The sequence below is a fragment of the Lytechinus variegatus genome, chromosome 4 (assembly GCF_018143015.1).
Source record: "Lytechinus variegatus isolate NC3 chromosome 4, Lvar_3.0, whole genome shotgun sequence".
Classification (NCBI taxonomy): domain Eukaryota; kingdom Metazoa; phylum Echinodermata; class Echinoidea; order Temnopleuroida; family Toxopneustidae; genus Lytechinus; species Lytechinus variegatus.
The window spans coordinates 45,932,395-45,957,847 of NC_054743.1; the positions used below are offsets into that span (position 1 = coordinate 45,932,395).

General features: G+C 36.0%; 1 protein-coding gene across 1 annotated transcript; it reads right to left on the bottom strand.

The window, feature by feature from the left end:
• Positions 1 to 322: 322 nt before the first annotated feature.
• Positions 323 to 19,394, bottom strand: LOC121414171. Its single transcript, XM_041607245.1, has 5 exons — positions 19,234 to 19,394; positions 15,796 to 15,945; positions 13,669 to 14,045; positions 7,296 to 7,397; positions 323 to 2,040 (listed from the first exon to the last, which is right to left on the bottom strand). Exons 1-5 carry the CDS (start codon positions 19,318 to 19,320, stop codon positions 2,037 to 2,039), a joined length of 720 nt encoding a protein of 239 aa, XP_041463179.1. The 5' UTR covers positions 19,321 to 19,394; the 3' UTR covers positions 323 to 2,036.
• Positions 19,395 to 25,453: the final 6,059 nt, after the last annotated feature.

A 25,453-nucleotide genomic window follows, 5' to 3' on the forward strand; every position in this document is an offset into this window, starting at 1 on the left:
AATAGTGAACAGCCAAAATCTTAGAAACCTTATGAGAAACTGGATACAAACTTCACGATATTACATTCTAGGGTCTCATAGATTACATAATGTCCCTTTCTTGTGGTAAACATACAAACATATACATCACATTATATTATACAGAGAGTTCATGTGGACCTACTCTAGGCATATAACAATGAAACATAATTATAAAAAAATGCATGAATGGTAACATTTACAAAAGTGCAACAGTCTGATCGTACCCTATATACAAACTTTATGAAAGCACAACATGGGGTTATAGTGATTACGAAATTATGTATTTTTGTGTCTTGCCATAGACATAGAGATGTATATACAACATCATATCACGTGCGCTTGTTAGGCGTACTCCAAATATAAGAACAATTACAGCAATGGAAAACAAAAAAAACAACAAAAATACACAGAGTTACGTTCAAGCAACATAATGCTCATTAGTATATACATGTACCACATCTTTTATACAATTTACACCCGGTACTGTAAGATTCGATACTTATGCAGCAACCAGCAACATTGTGAGGTTTGTAAAGATTGTTTAACATGTTGAACATCATTCTTTTTTACTTCAACTTTAATTGCGAACCATTTGTGACTGATAACCCATGGTTTCCTGCACGCCTGTTTAAGGTATGCCATGTACTTCACATTCATTTTACTGCCCTTTACTGACAGAAATGGTTATCTTGATCTCTTTTGTGTCATTACTTTTTAATTTCATACCTTTTGTTTTAATTATTTAAACTCCTTACACGATTATTTTAAATAGAGGATACGCTCTTCATGCAACATCCTCCATTCATACCAGTTTGTATGATTGATTGTCTTTGTTGTACTGCTTATTATGGGAAGATGTACAAACAAAACATAGCAGGGGCCGCGAAAACGTTAAAATGACCATATGATTGTGATTTTGTGCATGGTCAGCCCCCACACCCACACACTTTGAAAACAGTTCCGCGGCCCCGGCCTGCATAGTGTAATCGCGGGAAATGAACGATTTAAAAATTAAATGAAATTATGAGATGACATAGTCATCGGAGTAATTTTAGCCGATCAATCTAAATGCTACATATACAAGTCATCGAACCAATGATGCAATCAGCAATGTAAATAATTGTTACTTTAATAAACACATATAGTATTAGGTAGCTTACATTTCTCACCTAAAACTAGTTTTTATACAAATCATGTAGTTACCATATTTACAAAGGATATGTAGATACAACATTCTTTCTCATATCAGACATTAAAACGATAACTTGTTTCTAACCAAGATCACAGCAATGTGAAAAATAAATGTAAAATAAATAAACAAGAAAATTAGCATACCGTATCTTGCATCAAAAATTCGATTGTGAACGAAAATTCAATAATTTCTTAACGAAAGTTTATATCTGATCGGGGGAAAAAAGGGTCAGGTCCACCTTAGAAAAAAGTTGATTTTAATTAGTAAAGAAAAATCTAACGACTGAGCATTACGCTGAAAATTATCGGAAGTGAAATAAAAAAGATTTGACAAAGTTTCGTTTTTTACTCAAAATAGCTATAAGCAATAATATGCAATTGAGAGAGTCGATGTTGTCCATTACTCTGTTTTTTTCTTTTTTTACTTTTTAAATTATACAATTTTGTAATGTTTAATGAATTTACAATAATATAAAACTTGATTGAACCACATAAAATTGAAAAATGTTAATTTACTCGGCTCCAAACATATGTTGTCCTTTTTTGACAAAGTGTACTGACACCATGGAGCCCTATAACATCAGATGCATTTTAATACCCCCTGGTATAACGCCCAGGTCGGTCATTTAGCTGTCATAGTACAAGTCATGACGTTCATGACGTTGCCAACTGATCGACAGCGGGATCATATCTACCTATTTAACTATTCCGAATACTGTACGATAAACCGAAATAAAAACAACCCCTTTGTTTCATGTTGGCTGCCATGTTAGGATCGTCTGAGTCGTCATGGCCTTGATGCCGCAACTTCATCTTCGAAAGTACTACCTGTTTGTTGGTATATGAGAAGAGAGAGAGATACTTACATATAAGATTTTTGCGAAATGGAGGAAAAAAACTAATAAGATCATGAGGAAATGGCGAAAGAGAAGCCGGGGGGGGGGGGCAAATATATTGATCTACACACGCGTGAAAAAAAAACGCGTGAAAAAAGGAGGTGTCTTTTAAAGTTTTGAACGCGGACCGCACATGCACTCGTTAACCCTAAAGATCAATTGAGGACTGGTTGGGGAGGGGGCATCATGCCCCCACCCCCTTCTGATCTCGGCCGCCGTTCGCGCGATCTCACCGAAATTTGGCACGCACATTGCTTACCACGTAAACTACAAGACAGTACAAAACAAAATCTTGTTTGGTGTAGCCTCTTTTACTATAATACAAGTATAGGCTAACTGGTACATTATACATGCATAACTCAGTGGCGTAGCTACGGGGGGGGGGGGCACGTGCCCCCCCTGAGATTTGGTGTGCCCCCCCCCCCCCAGAAAAAAATTGCAAGAGCAAAAAACAACGAAAAGAAAAAAAGGGAGAAAGAAAAAGGAAAAGAAGAAGAAGGACGAGGAAAAAAGAAGAGGAAAATAAGAGGAGGAAGACGAGTAAATTAAATAATATCAGGGGAAGACTTGCAATTAAAAAAAAAACATGTTACTATGTAAATTTTTTGTTGGCGCTTCGCGCCATAGTTGCCTGTTCGATGGGATTCATATCTTGCTCAATAGGCTGATGTGGAGCAAGTTTTGAAGTCAATATGCAAAACATACTTTAGCTCGGACATCGAGCTTTCATCATTTTTTTTTCATTTACAAATTTAAATGCTCTGTAAGATGTCCGTTTTATGGTCTACATATCAGCATTTTAAGCTCACGCTTCGTGGTCCCATTGTTTGATTTGCCAAGTTCATGTTTTCTACGTGTATTCCTTAATGTTCCTTTAAACAAATGTATTCAGAATGCCAAGATTTTAGGTCTAAATATAAAACATGCGCGATAGCCTGCATGTTCTTTATTTAAAATGTACTTGAATTATCCAGTTTCACATCAGAATATCAATAATTGGCAGCTCACGCTTCACGATCGCATTATTAATGATACCCAATTGACTATATAATATTTATGACTTACAAAATATGAATAGAGTGTCCCGCTTTTAGATCTAAAATCTCAATTTTATTCCTCTCGCGCTTCGCGCTCGCATCAATTGTTTAGTTACATACATATCTCATTAATTAATACAAAAATTGGTTCGAATGACCATTTTTTTAAGGTCGGAATGTCAAAAAATTTGCTCGCGCTTCGCGCTCGCATTATTGAAATATGTACCGTTTTCGTGGGTATCTGTAAGCAGTCCTTAACAGGTCCCTTTTCGATAATGCTAGAACAGTTGATAAAAATTTCTGTTCGCGCTTGGGGGTACATTTGAATCTTGTTCAGGATCACACTTAACATTGCCCAGAAAATTAAATTTTCAGGAAAAAATACATTAAAGTAAAAAATAAATTCACTCGCGCTCCGTGCTCACACTTTTATAAGGCTTATGAGATTATTTTATGTTTATGTTGTTTTTTATAAGAATAAAACTAAGAAGCGACTGATACAGGTGAAGATACTTTTGGGCCCCGTCCCCTATTGGCGAAAGTCGGATCCGCCCTTGTGGACACATACATGCACACACCGGAAAAATGGCCGGTGCCCCCCCCTGAAAAAGCAAGGACCCCCCCCCGTGCCCCCCGGGAAAAAATCCTAGCTACGCCACTGGCATAACTAAAATGAATACTACATTTAATTCACTGAAATAACACTTAGAAAATATGAGAAACTAGGAATGGGTTGAAATAATTCGGACATTTTTGAACTTCATCAGAGAAAAATCAGGGAGTTTTGTTTTCTTGAAAAGTTGGGAACCGTGATCGGATTAAGCCAGCCAAGGGCGCCGGAAGCGGGGGGGGGGGGCAGGGGGGGGGGCACTTGCCCCCCCAAAGAAAATTTTGGGGGGCAAAACGAGATTTTGCCCCCCCCCCATGTGCCCCCCTAAAAGTAGAAAAATGATATTATTAAAGGACAAAAGTAAACGATGAAGGCACTTTTCTGCCTAAGAATTGTCATTTCTTTTGTCAAAAATGAAAAAATTTCGCCCCTGACGGGGCAATTACACATCATAGTAAGCCTTGCGTCTTTTGACGAACATGTCCCTCTGTGAAACATACCTTTGCTAAAGCCCCTTTTCCATCTTATTACAGTGTGATAACGTTTAACCTTTTAATGAATACATTTCAGACTCAAACCGAATCATAGTGGCAAATTGAAAGTGGTTCACCAATGCATGCTGGCTGTGTCGGCTAACAAACGCGCGGTCGCCCAGAAACGCTCAGACCGGGGTGGTGTTTCATCAATATTTTCGTCCGACAAGTTGTAAGATCTGACAACTTTCCTGTATTCTGATTGGTTGAGAAGCATTGTTACCATAGTAACTGTCGGATAAAACAGGACTTGTCGGATAAAACGTCCTACAAGTCCTTTCATGAAACGCTCCCCGGACCCGATATCACCAACGCGCGTGAACGCTAGTTACTCGAGCAACATATGGAATCTGAAAATAGCTGTAAAACCGAAATGTTTAAAGAGTTATAGAGGATTGAGTAGTTGCTTATTGGATAAATGAGAAGATGCTAGCTTGAGTCGGCGAATGGAGTGCAGAGCAGGAGTACTCATCTATCAACTAATCAAGCCTCTTCAAGTCTTCAACCTTTTCTGGTTTACTGTCTTTATCAGGACTACGCTCATTTGAACAAAAAATTACTCGACTATCAACTGTCTAATTCCTCCTATCAATTTCACTTCTTCCTCTATCCACTTTTTCGAAAACTCCACATGTACCGTCAACCACATCCGCTGTTGGAATGTAATTGTTTTCTTCTAAATAATGTTGCATAATGTACATTATGAACTGCCCGGTAGTTTGTTAATTCATGATTATTTACAAATGAATATTTCCTGGAATTAGATATTCATCATTTCCTAGTTATGGTCACATTTCCCCCAGAAAATATGTAAAGAAAAAAGAAGATTTTGAAGGGGTCATCCAAAAGTGCTTCCCAGCCATACAAAACATGCCAAAGGAAACACATAAATCGAGTAATGTTTTAAATTTTCAGAAAAGTTTTAAATTGTTAGACAATAATTAAGCAGGTCATATTTCTTTTTCCTCCAGTTACAAAATATGAAACGTTTTGCCTATGCATGGATAATCAGGGACTCTCTCCAATGCTGAGGTCAGAAATGATTTAAATAGAATGTGGATTTAAGCGCTTATCGTCGTCTGCCACGTCAGAACAGTATGACATTTTGAATTTAAAAAGACATTCATTAGAATGTATTTTGTTTCTGTTGTTACGCTTCTTCTGCTTAATACACTCCTTGAAACTTATTGTGCTCTCTCGCGTCGTCCGTGTATTATGTAAATGTACATAAATACAAATTTCTGAAAGGATATTGCTTGAAAAAATGTAATTTCTGGTATTTTGAGTCAATATAAGCGTATTACGTAATTTTGCGCGTAGATTTCATAGGTTCTCATAAACTCTAAGTGTAGTCTTTCGTAGTGAATTCTATGTCTAATTCTCAAGAAATTTATTTTTGAATTCTCTTAGAAACGTAACTTTTTAAACTCCATTTTTAAGTCCTTACCGTGGGGGGGGGTCCCACGCCCTCTCCCGCTCGATCGCTTCGGTATCTCACGCTGTCAAAAATATTGTGCCCCCTTCGGGATTTTGCCCCCCCAAAACTGAAAGTGTTCCGGCGCGCCTGAAGCCAACCGTTAAATTTCTACAGTAGATCGTAGAGGTGGATAAATAAACATATTTTTTTCCACCTCTACATGTATATTAGCGTTATTTTACAGAAAAATAGCAAATTTATTTGTTATTCACAAAAAACTTCGAAAATCCCCTGAAACAGACAAAAAATCCCTAAAGTTTGTTTAGTCCCCATATGTTTTTCGTCCCCAATGCACAGACTTTGGAAAATCCCCACTAATTTTCAAAATTCAGTTGGGGATGAAATATACGTCGCTCTAATTGTACTCCCCGGGGCGCGCGTGTGAAGATTTGACGCCGGCGCGCGGAAAGCAACTTTAAAATTTTCACCAGAAAATTGAAAACAAGTCACCATTCAGACTTTACAAATTAGAGGCATGTAGACGAAATTAATGTTAGACTATCTGGAAATTAGACCAATTGCACATTAGACTAACTGAATAATGGACCAAGTGAGGATTAAACCAACTGGTATTAGACCAACTAGTATTAGACCATCCGACTATTAGACGAAATTACAATTAGACCAAAATTTAGACCAAGTGACAACTGGGCATAAGACCAAGTGGCTATCAGACCAAGTGTTCATTAGACCAAGTGGCTTTTAGACCAAGTGGTCATTAGACCAAGTGGCTATTAGACCAAGTAGTCATTAGACCAAAAGAGAATTGGAGTAAGGGGGTTTAGCCCGAATGTTGTTAGCCCATCTGATGATTAGACCAAGTGATAATAGACCATCCGTCAGTAAGCCTAGGGAGTGTAGTAAATAAGCGTGTACCATGATGAAAACACACTCATTAATTTCGACTTTAATATAAAGTTTCCAACGCGATTAGATGAATATATTCTTTACGCACATCTTACTACAATTAATTGTTAAGATAACGTTACATTTTTGGGTATGCATTGTAAGCTAACGAAGTAAACTTTACATAATTAGAAGCTCTTATCATTAGGGTAACGTGGTTATGCTCTCTCTTGAATAGTCATTTAAATTCAACTTTGGCAACAATCTTTATTTCTCTCATCTGCTTTTTCTATTAGTGATCACACACATCCCTGAATGCATTTTTAAAATGTTATTTTTTTGCCTTTTGACCAGACTAATCGAACAAAAACTTTAGCTTCTTATTCCGCTACAAGTATTTGAAAACATACTTTCTGTCAAAATATTTATTATGAATTATGATGAGATTAGAATGATAAGGACATGTCGACGATCGGTTTTATATTTCACAAAATTTATTGGAAAATATAATGGTCTCTAGCCAGCTTTCCGTGGAAAGTGTAGAAGTGTAAAATTAGTTTTATATTATATAATTGTGTAGTTACCAATCACCTAGATAATTCCGTTGGAGAGGGGATCTGGGGATCTGATTGCACAATTAGAGAGAAAAGAAAATATTTGATAAAATGAGGTCTAATGACTTACCTCTCTTGTTTGCCATGTACTATCTCCACCTGTATCCTATGTTCATCATTAGAATCAATGCTAGAAGGATCTAAGCTCTCATCAGTCCCACATCTTATGAATCTAGTAGTATTAACATGGAGAGAAGACGCATTCGTTGGATTAAATTGTTTTGCGTGTTATGGGGAGGCTGATATTTTGTGGTTTGGCTCTAGGGAAAGTGAAGTAAAATCACCTGCAAAGGCGGGGACAAAATAAGGTTAAATAATGGACCTACAAGACATGAATACCCATTTGATAGGTTAAAATGTAAGTATATAGAACATAAGATGTGCATAAAATTAAAAAGAAAATAAAATGCAAAGACAAGGTGTTGTCATTTTTAGCAGAAGAGCATCTACCCATCCATTTCCAGCATGGCCCAGCAAAACAAACTGACCCCCAAAATAAACGCAAGACAATAAATCATTCCGGTAATTCTCGTTCGAATATTTTAAGCAGTACCAGTATTATACAAGTGAAATGCCTCTGGCCGTCTCACCTGCATCACGCGATTCAACATAGCAGCAGTGCTGACTTTGAAAACTACTATTACTCGCACAAGAGGTTCAGTGATACTTGGTTACTCTTATTTCCACGTTTTATGAACTAGACCAATACACTTTACAGAGATAGGGTGGTAATTCAACAAATACCCCGAATGTGGCCAAAGTTCATTGACCTCACATGACCTTTGACCTTGATCATGTGGCCTGAAACTTGCACAGGATATTCGGTGATACTTGATTACTCTTACAGTGGGGTATGGTGTGTCATCCCGTAGAACTAGCGTGCCAAAATTGATTTTTTTGGTTGTTTTGGCTTCAATAGGCTCCCCTTAGACCAAAAACGATGGGGTTCAAATTTTCAGACCCCTCCTTCCCTTTGTGGGGGTCCTTTTTGGCGCCATATTGGCCTGTACAAAGCCCAATAGGATAATCCATTGTTTTTAACCTGATTTCTCACTTTTCCTCGCCAATTTTATTTCTAAGTTGTCTGAGGTGTACAAGAATGAATATTTGATGATGTTGTGATGTCAATATATTTTCACTTTTACCATACGGGGGGCGGATTTTGCGAAAAATGCCCCAAAATTGTAAAATATTACCCCCAAAATATAATTTTCCCCCTTTTGGCACTAGAATTGGGACAAAAAGATTATAAAATAAAGTTTATATGTCTTGTTGTACAGTCCAATAACAAAGGAATACATCACATGTAATTTGTATGATTATTCTTGGTAAATTAATGTAAAAGTCACCCCCATTTCAGGATTTCATGCAGTGAAAACCTAACTGCAACGCAAGAGGGCGCCATAACTTATGATGATATTAGTGTGGTACGGTATATCATGACACAGCTCCTGCAGGATTTTTGTGCCAAAATTGTTTTTTTTATTATTCACTTGGGTCCAATCTATCAGGAAATGATAGGGTTCCAATTTTCCCCACCCTCACCCACTGCCTGGGGGGGGGGGTCACCTATATCAAGACCCACTAAAATCAGGAGTATTAGTAATTTTGCGCCCGGTTAAAAATGGATTGTTTTATGGTATTTTATCATCCCTAGACAGCTAGAATGCCTATATCTGAAGGCTTCAAGTTAGACGAGCATCCTACCAACCATATCCCCTACCCCCCCCCCCCAACTGACTGGCATACAACTTTCACCATTCGGCCACTCGTTCTAGAGTACAATTTACGATTAAAGGGCTTCAATTCGAATTGTCAATTATATACTTCTCGGCTAATTTCCAATTACTGATAGACAGAAAGAAACACATAAAATATATTTTTAGCCCCCCACACACGCACACATGCACATAATTATTATTGAAATAACATGTGGTGTTTAGAGAACTTCCGAACTTACATTGTTTTTCAACAGTTTTTAGTACTAATTGATCTCAGGAATAATGTACTAAAAATCTACCATAATCTGCATCAGGGAAAGTTGTTATTTTCAAGATAGTATCAAAGATGGCCACCATTCACTTAAAATTAATGAATACGACTCACTCATTATCCACCCTAGAATCCTAATCAGTTTCATACTCCATGGTCTAGGAGTTAAAATAATTTGTTGACACAGGATAGAGTGAATATAATGACCCCAGGATACCTGGAAAATATAAAATGGCATCAAAAAAGGCTACCGTGTGCTAAAAATCCGCAATTTGATTTAATGATTTTAAGGATGAAGTAGTAAATTGGACAGTGAATGGTCTGGTGGGTCCAAAAATCCATGATGGCTTCAAAAATTTTTTTTTTTGAAATGGCTGCTAAACTTAAAGCAGACATAGCTGATTTCATATCGTCCATGGAAATGTGATTTCGATGTTTAATTTTAAACCACTGGTTTGGGTCAAGTAATATATAAGGATAAGTTACAAGGACAGTCAGTGGTCTGGTATGTCCAAAAATCAAAGATGAATTCCAAAAAATGATCTTAAAATGGCTGCTGATACTTAAAGCGGACATAGTTCATTTCATATCGGCCTGGGAGATATCAGGTGGGTGTTTCATAAAGCTGTTCGTAAGATAAGAACGACTTTAAGAACGACTGGTGATCCTTTCTTTTGGTAAATGGTATACACCATAGGCGATGGTTTAACGCGTAAGAAAAGATCACCACCTTACGAACAGCAAGCTGCTTTATGAAACGGCCCCCAGTTTGGTGTCTAAACCAATGGTTTCAAGGGTCAAATAAGACATTTGGATAGGTAAATAAGGGCTGTCAGTGGTCTGGTATGTCAAGAAATGCGATATGGCCTCCAAAATGCAGGGTCTAAATTGACTGCAGTGGTTCTTAAAAGTAGACATAGTTCATTAGAAATGCACATTGTGGATTTGATTTTGGTGTCTACACTAGAGTTTAAAGGATCAAGTATTGTTTCAAGTTGAAAGAACAGTCGGATGTCAAGTTTATCAAAAATCCAAGATTGCTTAAATGACTGCTATTACTTAAAAGTGGATATAGAACATTAAACATTCACCTGGGGATATCATTTTGGTGTCTACACTAGTATTTCAAGAGTTGAAATTAAAAATATTTATTAAGGACTGGCTACAATGACTATGCAGTTATCCATTTTGCCTTAAAATCCAAGTTGGCTTTAAAAAATGGGTTCCAAAATGACTATTGTTACTTAAAAGTGGAGAAATTATTCAAACAATACCAACCTGTGAGAAATATTAAATGTATATACACTTAAATGTATGGGATAAGTTATCATATTGATTCATGAGTTTGTAATAGCACCCATTTGATGAATTTTTTAAAATCTACCATGGATTTTAGACAAAATGGAAAACTAAATATCCTTGTTATTTGTTGAATGTATTATCTGACCCTTTATACCACCATGTAGACATCCAAATTATTCCTCACATATTAATATTGTATGAACTCTGACCATTATTAATGAGTTTTAGGAATCATTTTAGATGCCATTTTGAAAACTTTCTTGGATTACTAGTCGAAAGTATCACTATAATCATGAAACCATTGAGTGGACACCAAAATCATATGTCCTTGGTGAATTTAAAATGAATTATGCCCATTTTAAAGTAACATCATTAACTTTAGACTCAGATTTCTTCACGCCATCTTGGATTTTCCGACATAGACCGATGACTGTCCTTGTTATGATATGATAATATTAATAATATAGGTATATTTACCTAGGGAAGCCACTTCAGTTCTAAAAACTGTTCTCCCAGCGGGCCTTGCCATTATTATTACCCCTGCCTTAGATGGGCTGCCTAGGTGCTTTAGCATTCAAGGAATTTCTTCGCGCATTCAGGGAATTTCTTCCTACCGGGTACCCATTTGCCTCACCTGGGTTGAGTGCAGCACAATGTTGATAAATTTCTTGCAGAATGAAACTATGCCACGGCTGGGATTCGAACCCACGACCCTTTCAAAGTCAAAAGACCAATCCACTGGGCCACAACACTCGAACGGTTGTAACTAATTTTCTGACTTTAAAAATCATGGTTTAGACATCAAACCATATTATTGATGGATATTACATGTCCACTTGTAAATAACAGTGGCTATTTTATACTCTATTGTTTAACATACTCGACCAACGACTCTCCTTGTAACTTATTCTAATGTATCATTAGACTCACTTTTCCATGGTAGTCACACACATTCATATTCCCGGATATTAAACAAACTATATCGGTTTTTCAAGCAGCAACAGCAATTTCAAACTCCATTTTTGGAAGCCATCTTGGATTTTTTAACATACCAGACCACCGACTGTCCCTGTATGTTGATTCCAAGATTGCCTCCAAAAGTTAAATAAATAAAAAAAAGGAAACGGTATTCTTGTCCCAATTTTGATCGTTGAAACCATGGTCTAGACACCGATTCCATCTATCTCAGGTATATAAAATGTGCTATGTCCATTTAAAGTATCAACAGCCATTTTAAACTCCATTTTTGGAAGCCATCTTGGATATCTGGGTCCTTGTAACTTTTCCCGATATACTTCTTCACCCTTAAAAATCTTTGAATAGAAACCAAATAAAGGTCACTTAAGTACCAAAAAAAAAAGAATCAAGGATTTGTTTTATTTTAGCCTAAGGTAGCTATTTTGCCTCCCCCTCGGTGGGGGGGGGGGGGAAGAATAAAAAAAAATAGATGCCCATGCTATGAATCGGCATTGGAAATAATTGCTCTTGAAATGTGTCAGCTTTCAAATTTATTGATAAAATTACAGTGCCTAGAATTTGATTTTTTTTTAGGGAAGTGCTTATCATAAGTCATGGCGCCCTCTAGTGTTGTAGTAAGGTTTTCACTGCATAAAATCATGAAATGGGGATGATTTTTTACATCAATTGACCAAAAATAATGATATACATTACATGTGGTATATTTCTCTGTTGTTGGATTGTATAAAAAGACATATTCATTTCATTTTGTAGTCCTTTTGTCCTAATTTTAGTGCAAAAAAGGGATAAATAATATTTTGGGGGCAATATTTTACAATTTTGGGGCATTTTTTGTAAAGTCCGCCCCCATATGGTAAAATTTAAAAAAACATGGACATCACAACATCATCAAGTATTCATTCTCATACACCTCAGACAACTTGAAAATATAATTGGTGAAGAAAAGTGAGAAATAAGGTTGAAAACAATGGATTATCCTATTTGGCTTTGTACAGGCCAATATGGCACCGAAAAGGACCCCCTAAATAGGGAAGGAAGGGTCTGAAAATTTGAACCCCATCGTTTTTGGCGTCAGCGGACCCTATTGAAGCCAAAACAACCAAAAAATCAATTTTGGCACGCTAGTCCTACGGGAGCTGTGTCAGTGACATACCGTACCACACTATTATGTCCAAGTTTCAAAAGTCATATCAATGAACTTGCAAAGATATGATGGTAATTCAGAGATACCCCCATTATTGCCAAAGTTCATTGACCTTTGACCTTGGTCATGTGACCTAAAATGCGCACAGGATGTTCAGTTATACTTGATTACTCTTATGTCCAAGTTTTATGAACTAAACCAACATACTTTTAAAGTTATGATGGTAATTCAACAAATACCCCCAATTCGGCCAGTTCATTGACCCTAAATGACCTTTGACCTTAATCATGTGACCTGAAACTTGCACAGCATGTTCAGTGATACTTGATTACTATTATGTCAAAATTTCATGAATCAGATTAAAAAACCTTTAAAGTTTGATTGTAATTCAACGGATACCCCCAAATCGGTCAAAGTTCATTGACCCTAAATGACCTTTGACCTTGGTCATGAGACGTGAAACTCATGCAGGATGTTTGGTTATACTTGATTAGCCTTATGTTTAAGTTTAATGAACTTGGTCCATATATTTTCTAAGTTATGATGACATTTCAAAAACTTAACCTCATGTTAAGATTTTGACATTGATTCCCCGACATGGTCTAAGTTCATTGACCCCAAATGACCGCCGCCGTCGGAAAGCGGCGTCTATAGTCTCACTCTGCTATGCAGGAGAGACAAAAAGTATGTTTAACTACGTCAATACGTGCGGTCGATTGTACACATCAAAGGGGGAATTAACTCAATCTTAATAACTGCCATATCTTTAATGTCATGCTTAAACACAGTATAAGATCATACTAGACAACGGAATTGAGCTTCTTTCTAGGTATATTTACTTTAAAAAAAAATATATATATCATTTATATAACATTGTCCATCGAGTTGCATAAGCGTTTCTTGTTATGTTTTGGCAGTATGTGTGTATCCTTCACCATAAAGAAGCGAACAATGGACATTTGGAAAGGATCAATAAATGGTCATCGCTAATCAAAAGATGATAGAAATAAAAGGAAAGATAGCTCACCCCAGGATCCTAAGATGTTTGAGATCGTGTGTTGATCTGAAAGCTTGAATTGTGTGTTCGGTCTGATCGTTACCGATGTTGAGATCTGTGAATGTGACCTTGACAAGCTGAGATGAGACCTTGTGGAATGCATTGGGTAGTGAAGTGGGATCATATCGGAGAGAAACCGGGCGAAATCTACGCTCATTTGTTTGAATGGTGACTTCTGTCACTGCTGGTAGATGGATTCTCTGGATGACGTCACATCTGATCGTGCCCTGTACCTGTATGGTTATCCTCTTCACATTGTCAAACATCGATCCACAATCCTGCCATCTTTTCAGTGTCACATGAGTAACGGTCAGATCAGTCAAAGTTGAGCTCGTGTTGCATTGATCCTACGATAAATGCAAAATAAATAAATAAATAAATAAATAAAAGAAAAATAACAAGAGATCATGCTAGTGGAAACATGATATCTATCAAGTACCACCCCATCAGCTGACAATTATCAAAATAGAACAGGAGAGAGAGAAACAATATAACAAGCTAAAGAAAAAACACATACCATATCACAAGAAAAATACTAAGATTGTATTTTTTTATAAGGTTAATCATAATTTCAAGGAACGCCAAGGTTGATTCTGTATTCACTTCTCTGCACCCCAAAATGTATTTTTTATGATAAATTCACATTAACCAACATGTTCTTACAAAAACACTTCATTTTATGAATACAAACAATTGGGTACCGGTAGGAAACAACCGTCATTGTGGTTGGTTTAGCAAGTTTGCGCCTAACAGGCTGCTTGGAATGCTATGAATCCAGTGACCGGGTAATAATAATTGTAAAGCGCTTTGAACAGTCGTAGATTGATAAAGCGCTATATAAATGCCAATTATTATTATTATTAAACAGAAGATCAGTAATTGCACAACAAAATGAAATGGAACAAAATTAAGAGTAGAATCTGTAATTCAATCAAAACTGGATGTAAAACTAGAAAGCTATGCACTAAAAGTTCGTATATTTTTTTCCACAAAACATTTCTATGCATGGCATACAAACGGGATATTCGATTTTGTAGATAAATATTTGTATATTTTGTTCGAATTATGCAATATTTCATTTTCACAGTACAGTAACACTTCATTAAATAAAAATAGTTCACAACAATGGAAATTTACCTCGATCAGAAAGAAATCAAACATTATTCAACATTGTAATGAGAGCGAAAAATAGACATATATCATGCAAAATAAAAAAAATGTAAGGGATTGCTTTATCAGTTTCCTCCTTTACATGCCGATCACGATGTGTACATAAAGATGTTTATAAAATTGAACAGAGTTCTATTTGACGTCCGATTTGGGGGGAAACGGGAAGGAAATAAGCTTGTTTTGTTTTCATTTTTATGCATTGCAACTATTCGAAGAGCAGTAAGATGAAGTGGCGTCATTGGGTAAATATATTAACATTATTATTGTTATCATAATTATTATCATTATAATAATCATTATTATGTCTAAAACGGGCTAGACATTCATGGCTGAAGAAGATAAACACATTTCTCTTTCACTCCCTAGTACATATATCAGTGCAATCAAATTCAGTGGAGGAATGAACCAAAATACTTTAAGGGAGCGGGCATGGCATGAGAGGCAAAATTCCCCCCCCCCCCCCGAAAAAAAGGGAGAAAGAAGACAACCATTTCTTTCTGTTTTGCATTAATCTTATTTTTTTTAATAAAAAAAAAAAACATTTTGCTGTATCATTTCGTCTGTAGGCCTACTCTGATGTTCACTTTCTACTATACCGCACTTCAAGACGATTTCGACGTATATCTTTGCTCTATTTTCAGACGGACATGCCCCTGTGCCATAACTGTAGTTTGACTATCAAAAGGTGAAATAATGATATTCTTAAGCGACCAACTACATAGTCATCCAAAATCAGGACTTATACAAAGAACTGAAAAAAACTCAAATCCTAATATATGTATACAAAAAAAAAATCAATAGGACCGCAACATTACCACACCTTTTAAAGTTGGTGTTAGTAGAGAAAGGGGGGGGGGGGGAACAAATCTATGATTTGATTTCAAGTACTGCTACATCTGAATGTAAGTACCTCCTTCTAGATATTACCTTTGCAGTCGAGGCCATCGAGGATGATGAAGAGTAGAAGTCATCATGATGCTGATTCATCTTACAACATGTACAAAGGGACTGAGCAAGGTGACGTAATGCAGACGGACGTTCACTGGGATCAGCATAGAGATCAAGAGTGTCTATTTGCTATAATAGTAATATCAAATGAAAGTTAAAATCACTTGTAACTATGAGAATTGTAATTACCTGTCGTTGATTGTATTTACGAAATAATACACAGATCTGATATTTCAGTAATCATGGTAAAAGAATTAGTATTATTTAGATAATTGTTCAGGGTATATGTTTAACATTGCAATTTCAGGTTACCGGAAAGTTATTTTTACATATTTGTTCATTCCATTTTCAGGAACATGATACTCGTAACAATATTATATATATGTACACTGAAAATAATCATCATACAATATTCAAAGTACAATATCAGAATGAATAGAAATAAATAAAGAGAAAAGAACAACTCCCGCCATGGGTGAAAAATCTCTCCCCAAAAGTAGGGGGACCAGGGGCTTATCCAGGACTTTCCAAGGGGGGGCATTTCCCCCGAGAAATCTGACCCCAAAAAGAAGATTATTACCCCAAATGTAAGGTTACTTTGTACAAAATAAATTTCACAAGAAAAAAAACACGTTATCACTTTCAGTCAGGGGGGGGGGGGGGGGGGCACACTTTGGAACAGAAACGATTAATGATCAATACTATGTACTGTTAATGCTTTTAGTTGCTACAAATGTCATTTGAATATGTTTATAACTTTGAGCATAAACCAGTCAAAAAATCTCTGAATACACTGACGTGACGGAAAGGGGTCATACTATCTTGGCGTCTTTGTGGAAGCGGGGATAATTTGTACAAAGATACAGGCATACTCTCTACTTCAGGTTAACAGTACGATGAGATACTGACCAAATCAATGCCAATAATGAAACACAACGAGGGAAGTTGGGACAGCAATACTTACCACACACTTTACAATTTCACCCTTTTGTAGGAGACACTTAATTACATTTAATTCCATAACAATCTAAAAAAACATGAATGATGCATCACTTCCCAGTACAATCTTTAAGATAATTCAAAATCTTTCCTTTCTGCAATATTCTTCTTTTAATTTTCACCAATGTGATATTTATTCGTTCTTGGAAGTTTATATTGTGGCTGTAATGTCCAATAATCATTTCATTCATTATCACCCTTAGTCCCATAATAATGATTCTCCTTTTCATTCTCATGTCACCTCTGACCAGTGAGGAAATGAGTTTTCATTGCACAAAATATTGACTGTCATACTTATTTACTCTTCATATGTTTTCCCCTTTCTTCTGTAGTTCAATTTATTGATAATTTACCTTTATCATCCTCTGTACTATTCACAACATTTTAAACGACTGAAACAACTTTCCAAGGCTCGCCCACTACGTTCACTCGCTGGATTTCTCCCATAATTACACACCACTTGGAATACGGTTTTTGGTCATCATTCTATTCTCCAACTATTTAAAATTTGCTCGCTCGCATTTTGATATTCATATAGTTATATACTAACACCTTCACTACAATATAGCCATTGAACAAAGTCATGATAGGCATGTAACTGAAAGATAGAAGTATGTAATGTACACAAAGTATATAAACACGTATACATTGCCCGTGATGTGCTAAATCGTACACACCACTTGAAAAGGGTTTTGGGAATCATTTACAACTACTGAAAATTTGATCAATCGTTTCGCTCGCTCGCATATTGATATTAATTGTAAATCATTACATTATAGCCATGATAGCCATGAAGACATCGTTATATGAAAATGGTAGTATTATGTACATATGTATCCTTATACATAACCCTTGGTGTGGGATGTCACTAAAATTTATATTTTTTATCATCCCCCACTACTTTGATAAATAAAACAGAAAAAGAAAATAATTCTAAACATTTAAAACAGATTTAAATATCAAGCACAATTTAGAAGCTACGTTAATTCATTGAAAGAATTTGGCCACATAAAGTAGTTCATGGAGGCATTATTGATAAATCAGTTTTTTGCAGATTCAAAGAAATAACAAGTGGAATGCCTCTGGCCGTCTCACCTGCATCACGCGGTTCAATATAGCAGCAGTGCTGACTTTGATTACTACTCTAACTCGCACAAGATGTTCAGTGATACATGGTTACTCTTATGTAAAACTTTTTATGAACAAGACCAATAAACTTACAGAGATATGATGGTTATTCAACAAAAAACCCCAACATGGCCAAAGTTCATTGACCTTACATGACCTTTAACCTTGATCATGTGACCTGAAACTTGAACAGGATGTTTAGTGACACTTGATTACTCCTATGTACAAGTTTCATGAATCAGATCCATAAACTTTCAAAGTTATGATGGTAATTCAACAGATACACCCAATTCGGCCAAAGTTTATTGTTTACTGTTTATTCAAGGGGTAGCCCATTCAACATCAGTTGATCTCCCATGGGGCCCCTATACACAAGAAGGTAAAAACAAAAAATATTTACAGATAAAAACATTCAAAATGACATAGTATATGCAAGAAAATGTAAGTAGAATTGCGAATACATCAATAATGGACATTGTAAAATTAAAGAGATTATTTCGAACATTCAAATATATAGATTTTACAAAGTAGCGGGTGCCATCGAAAACCTTAATTATCAATCGACCTGAGATGCTTTTTAAGATTGTATTTAAATGACTGTAAAGATGATGATTCACGTATGATAACCGGCAGGCTATTCCACAGTTTTGGACAGGCGTAAAATAAAGTTCATTGACCTTTGACCTTGGTCATGTGACCTGAAACGCGCACAGGATGTTCAGTGATATTTGATTACTCTAATGTCCAAGTTTCATAAATCAGATTCATACAATTTCAAAGTATGATGGGAATTCAACAGATACCCCCAATTCGGCCAAAGTTCATTGACCCTAAATGACCTTTGACCTTGGTTATGTGACGTGAAACTCATGCAGGATGTTCAGTGATACTTGGTTAACCTTATGTTCAAGTTTCATGAACTAGGTCCATATATTTTCTAAGTTATGATGACATTTCAAAAACTTAACCTCAGGTTAAGATTTCGATGTTGACGCCGCCGCCGCCGTCGGAAAAGCGGCGCCTATAGTCTCACTTTGCTTCGCAGGTGAGACAAAAATGAAAAGAGAAACAATTATGGAATGATTCCTGAATTTTCTTTGGTAAGGACCTGTTGACTATTGACTATTAAATGACAATTGATTTTAATAACAATTCAAGAAAAGATTAATTGCAAAGTGAAACTGGCAATTTTAGTTTGTATAAGGCATCGCATCATCAAGAGACAATTTTAAGAGCATTATGGTTTCATTGCTGACTATTTACATATAATGACCTCTTACTATATATTACCTTTGTAGTTGTTGCCATCGATGATGCTGTTGAGTAGAAGTCATCATGATACTGACCGTAGAGTGTGAGCTTCTCTAGATGATTCATCTTACAGATGAACTGAGCGAGATCACGCGATGCAAACGGACGTTCACTGAGATCCTCATTGAGAACAAGAGTCTCAATCTGATAAGATAGTAACATGAAAATGAATTCAAAATTACTTTACAATCTTTACAATCCAATGTGTATTGAAATCATATTAACCTTATAAATCATTAATTTGAACAGCACAATAAAACACTAAGTTGTATGACAGTATTCATGGTAAAACAGCTATGGAATATACAAAAAACGACAAAATCAACAAAAATGAAAAAAAAAATTAGATTCCTTTATGCGTGTTTCCTACAACATCATACCCCTCATTTGGGAAATTATCATCCCGTTTATTAACTGAAAATAGAAGTAGAAATAAAAAAAAAACTTGTTAAAAGCTGTTACACACGGCTCATTTCGCATTGCAGCATCATGCAATTGCTGTGTACAAAAAGCAAACCGTCCCCAGAGTTAAAAAAGAAACTTTTAAAATATCTTTTGCCATGTTTATATCTTTTGACAGATATTTCTCACTATTGAACTTAAAACAATAGAGAATTGCAAATTGCAAGCGGTTTATCATACAAAATATAATCAATATGCTTTTATGTCTTAACCGTTACATAAAATGTTCATATTGCATTATAATAAATTGAAATAAGAAAATGAAACATTTAGTATTCCATAATTAGTAACCAACTGGAATAAAATTATTGGAAATGGTTTTTTGATTGATTTGAGTAGGTATGGGTGTCAACATTTACCCAAAAAAAGTTAGGAAGAAAACGGGTTGGGGAAAGTGCTTTTTTCAAGGTCAAAGGTCAATGACCTTTTTAAATATACTGTATCATGGTATCTCCCAGATAAAATATTACAGGTTGGTGATCATGGTGTCAAAATGCAGATTCTTACAAAAAGATCAAATAAAATCAAATCAAGTACCTACAATGCTCATTCACTGATGAAATTCAAGGTCAAAGCCTTTCAAAGGTCAGTGACCCTTTTTTACATTATATACCATATACGATATAATGGTATCTCTGAGATGAAAATGACCTTTGACCTTAGTCATGTGACATGAAACTCTGATAGGAATTCAGTAATACCTGATTAACCCTATGGCCAAGTTTTATGAACTAGGTCCATATACTTTTTAAGTTAGGATGTCATTTCAAAAACTTAACCTCAGGTTAAGATTTGATGTTGACGCCGCCGCCGTCGGAAAAGCGGCGCCTATAGTCTCACTCTGCTATGCAGGTGAGACAAAAACATTCATCAAAAACAAACAATCATCATTCTTCAGATGATTCATCTTACAGATGAACTGAGGGAAATCACGTGATGCAGACGGACGTTCACTGAGATCCTCTTTGAGAACAAGAGTCTCAATCTGATAAAATAGTAACATGAAAATTAATTCAAAATTTGTTTAACAAATTTTCGGCGTTACTCCTATTTGTTAAAGATCAATATGCTCGATCTGTAATGAAAATCATAAGATCAGTATGCTCGATCTGTATGAAAATCGAAAATCATAAGCCAGAAAAAATTGGAACCAGTGGGATTCGAACCAGTGGCGTAGCTAGGATTTTTTTCCCGGGGGGGTCCTTGCTTTTTCAGGGGGGGGGTTGCACCGGCCATTTTCCGGTGTGTGACTATGTGTCCACAAGGGCGGATCCGACTTTCGCCAATAGGGGACCAGGCCAGAAATTATCTTCACCTATATCAGTCACTTCTTAGTTTTATTCTTATAAAACAACATAAACATAAAATAATCTCATAAGCCTTATAAAAAGTGTGAGCGCGAAGCGCGAGCTAATTTTTTTTACTTTAATGCATTTTTCCTGAAAATTTAATTTTCTGGGCAATGTTATGTGTGATCCTGAACAAGATTCGTATGTACCCCCAAACGCGAACAGAAATCTTAATCAACTGTTCTAGCGAAAAGGAACCTGCTAAGGACTGCTTACAGTTCAATAATGCGAGCGCGAAGTGCGAGCAAATTTTTTTTGACATTCCGACCTAAAAAAGGTAATTCTAAGCACTTTTTGTATTAATTAATGGGATAGGTATGTAACTAAACAATTGATGCGAGCGCGAAGCGCAAGAGGAAGAAAATTGAGATTTTAGACCTAAAAGCGGGACACTCTATTCATATTTTGTAAGTCATAAATAGGATATAGTCAATTGGGTATCATTAATAATGCGATCGTGAAGCGTGAGCAGACAATTATTGATATTCTGATGTAAACCTGGATATATAAAGAACATGCAGGCTATCGCGCATGTTTTATATTTAGACCTAAAATCTGGGCTTTCTGAACACATTTCTTTAATGGAACATTATGGAATACACGTAGACAATATAAACTTGGCAAATCAAACAATGTGACCACGCAGCGTGAGCTTAAAATGCTGATATGTAGACCATAAAACGGACATTTTACAGAGCACCTTAATTTGTAAATGAAAAAAAATAATGAAAGCTCGATGTCTGAGTCAAAATATGTTTTGCATATTGACTTCAAAACTTGCTCCACATCAGCCTATTGAGCAAAATATGAATCCCTTGAACAGGCAATTATGGCGCGAAGCGCCATCAAAAATTCTATATAGTAACATGAAAATATTTTTTTAATTGCAAGTCTTCCCCTCACATTATTCCATTCACTCGTCTTCCTCCTCTTCTTTTTTGTTCTGTCTTTTTTTCTTCTTTTCTTTTTTCTTTCTTCTTTCTCCCTTTTTTCTTTTCTTTTTGTTTTGCTCTGCCAATTTTTTCTGGGGGGGCACACCAAATCTCAGGGGGCACGTGCCCCCCCCGCCCCCCCCCCCCGTAGCTACGCCACTGATTCGAACCTGCCATCTACTGCTTTCCGGGCAGCGACTCAACCATCAGGCTATTCTGGTTCACGGCTAAGCTACGATGGACTGGAATTCAAATACCCTCGGTCCTCTTCTTTCTGACTCAATCATGTCAATACTATTCAAATGGCGTCCGCCATGGACAATAGATAGTAAATTAGGAGGCTTTTATAGGAGGAAATTATAATTTGTTAAACAAATTTTCGGCATTACTCCTATTTGTTTAAGATCAGTATGCTCGATCTGTAATAAAAAACATAATACAGAGGGTATTTGAATTCCAGGGGGGCACTATTTTCTTCTTGTCTTGTTCGGTCACGACCAACATAGCAGCAAGGAAAAACCGTCCTTTTGGATATATTCTGGAACTTGATTAATTTTGGAATATATGATTTTTGGACAACTATAGTCGAGGTATGTGAAAGATTTTAGAAATATTATCGAAGATTAACTCGTCAGTAACATTTATAACTTTTGTACTTTGAATATGGCGGCTAGAGACGCCGTACGTGACACGTATTCTGAGAAAACTGATTACGTCACAGCACAGGAACGGACAGTGGCGTACCGTGGGTCATGGCATGGGGGGGGGGGCACCAGCAAAAATTTCGGGTCACTTAGGGAGCGCGCGAAGCGCGCTCAGTTGTCATGTATTCTGACCTAATAGAGATATCTTAAGGACATGCAGTGCCATTAAACGGATATGTATCTCACTTATTAAATAATGCGAGCGCGAAGCGCGAGATGAAAATTTTTGATATTGGGGGCTAAAAATGGACATCATAAGCAAATTGTTTTGTAATCATGATACCTAACTGTCTCGCTAAACAAATAATTCGAGCGGGAAGCGCGAGCTAAAATTTGTGTACATACTGACCCTAAACCAGGAAATATTAAGGATTATATTTTAGAATCCATTAAGAGTATAAATATCTCACCATAGTCATCTAATGCTAGTGCCATCCTTTGCTGATTTTGTTAGAATTACATCTAAATACAGTCATGAAGCACCTTTTGTAGTCATGTAATCATGATTATCATACGCATCTTATCAATCAAATACTGCAAGCGCAAAAGTGCGAGCTGAAAATTTAGGAAATATAGACCTGAAGAGGGGCATTCTAAGGGTTGTTTGTAGGAATTCTCTAAGACCCTACGTATTTGACTAACCAAATGATGCGAGCTGAAATTTTTTTATATATTGACCCCAAACATGGATATTTTAAGGACTATAGTTAGGAATTCATTAAGTCAGAGTATATATCTCACCATAGTCATCTAATGCGAGTGCCAAGCGCTTGCTGAGTTTGTTAGAATTACATTTAAACACATGGAGCACTTTTTGAGGTCATTGTAATCATGATTATCATACGCATCTCACTAATGAAATACTGCGAGCGCGAAGCGCGAGCTGAAAATCTAGGAAATTTAGACATGAGGAGGAGCATTCTAAGGATTATTTGTAGGAATTCACTAAGAACCCACGTATTTCACTAACCAAATGATGCGAGCGCGAAGCACGAGCTAATTTTTTTTTTATATTCAGATCAGAAAAATTGACATTTTAAGGACTGATTTTAGGAGTTCATGAAGAGCAGAAATCTCACCAATCCACTAATACGAACGTTAGCACGGAAGGAAATGTTTTATTTTAAGACCTTAAAATAGGGCAACAGCTTTCAGTAGTCATGAAAAAGAATATATCACTACTTAAAACAATAATAACTCTAATTGCGAGGAAATATATTATTTTGTTGTATTTTGATTTGAAAACGGGAGGCTTTAGTACAGCAGGTTTATATATCTCGTTAAACAGTCTATGCGAGCACCAGGAACAATGAAGACACAATTAAGCAAATAATGTTTCTTAAAGTTATGAAAAAATGCTTCTTGTGTTATAAGTGCGTCCCAGAATAAACGAAACCGAGATTTAGCGATCATTTATCATAACTTAATCATAATAATAATAGACAAATGACCTACCAATTTAAAGCTTAGAATCTCCTCTTTCATCTGATATTACTTAGGTTATTTCTTATTCACGCATGAGTGAAAAAACAATTTGAAGAAAGGATACCAAAAACTCATTTGGCGGGGGGTATCTGGGTTTCAAAAAGAAAACCATTTCTGAAATGTTCAATAACTGCTCTTTAATTTGGTACCTAAATTACAGAAAATGTTCAAGAAATAAAAAAGTTCTGGTCATTTGAAATAAGGCTTGTATTTCCATAATTTCATGAGATAAACGTGTTTTCACCGGTTTCCCACAGAAGCTTTCGCATGGTGAACAAAATATTTAATGCTTGGCTGATCGTCAACAAAACAGAGTGTCGAGGGAGTTTGAAAGCCAGCCTGGAGAACCTCTCCATTTTATGAAATTCAAGCCTTATTTCAAATGACCAGAACTTTATTATTTTTTTACCATTTCCTGTAATTTAGGTATCAAATTAAAGAAGAGATATTAGTAGACCGGCCAAAACGATTTTTTATACTTTGGACGGCAAAATTTGTTAATGCTTGCTAATGCTTGGCATCCCAGCTAAAAGTTTTGCAAAAATACCCAGGAATAGCGTATGGCCGGATGCCAAGTGCAATTTTGCGTGAAAATGTCATTTTTAGCGTAAAATCTGAAAGACTGTCGAAAATCACGCATTTTGATATTTTGACGGATTATCATCATATTTTTGATTATCTTTGATATGAAACTATTCTTATTCAGAGTTTCAAATTATAAGTCTACTAAATATGCATTTCAAATTTGAATATTACACACACACACATATGGCACAGGGAAACATAAAACCGCGATTTCCTCGAAATAAAAGTTTGTGAAAACTATCAATAGTTTGAAGTTTTTTTACGCAACATAAATTCTTCGATTTAAATGCGTTTATCCATCAAATGTATAGTAAATGTTCTAGTTCCACAAATATTAAAAGAATTTTCAAGTAAGATGGAAGATATCTCATTTTATTTTATCCGAAAGGAGACAATGTGCATTTTACCAGGTGCGCATTTTGAAAGAAAAATTGAAAATACCGTACATTATGTACATAATTACATGTATAAGTACATACCAAAGCGAGTTTTTATTTAAATGTATAAGTCCATAATAAAGCGAGTTTTAATTGGATAGCACAATTTGTCAATTCCTTGCATCCCAGCTAAAAGTCTTGCGGAAATACTGAGGAATAGCGTACGGGCGGATGCCAAGTGCACTTTTGCGTGAAAGTATCATTTTTAGCGTAAAATCTGAAAGACTGTCGAAAATCACGCATTT

What these genes read in the sequence shown, in the direction of transcription:
- LOC121414171 (XM_041607245.1), bottom strand. Translation starts at nt 19,320, where the DNA reads ATGAATCATCTAGAGAAGCTCACACTCTACGGTCAGTATCATGATGAC. An exon ending in CGATGGCAACAACTACAAAG is followed by an intron (nt 15,946 to 19,233) that starts GTAATATATAGT and finishes TTACTATTATAG; the next exon opens with CAAATAGACACTCTTGATCT. An exon ending in AAACATCTTAGGATCCTGGG is followed by an intron (nt 7,398 to 13,668) that starts GTGAGCTATCTT and finishes TAATACTACTAG; the next exon opens with ATTCATAAGATGTGGGACTG.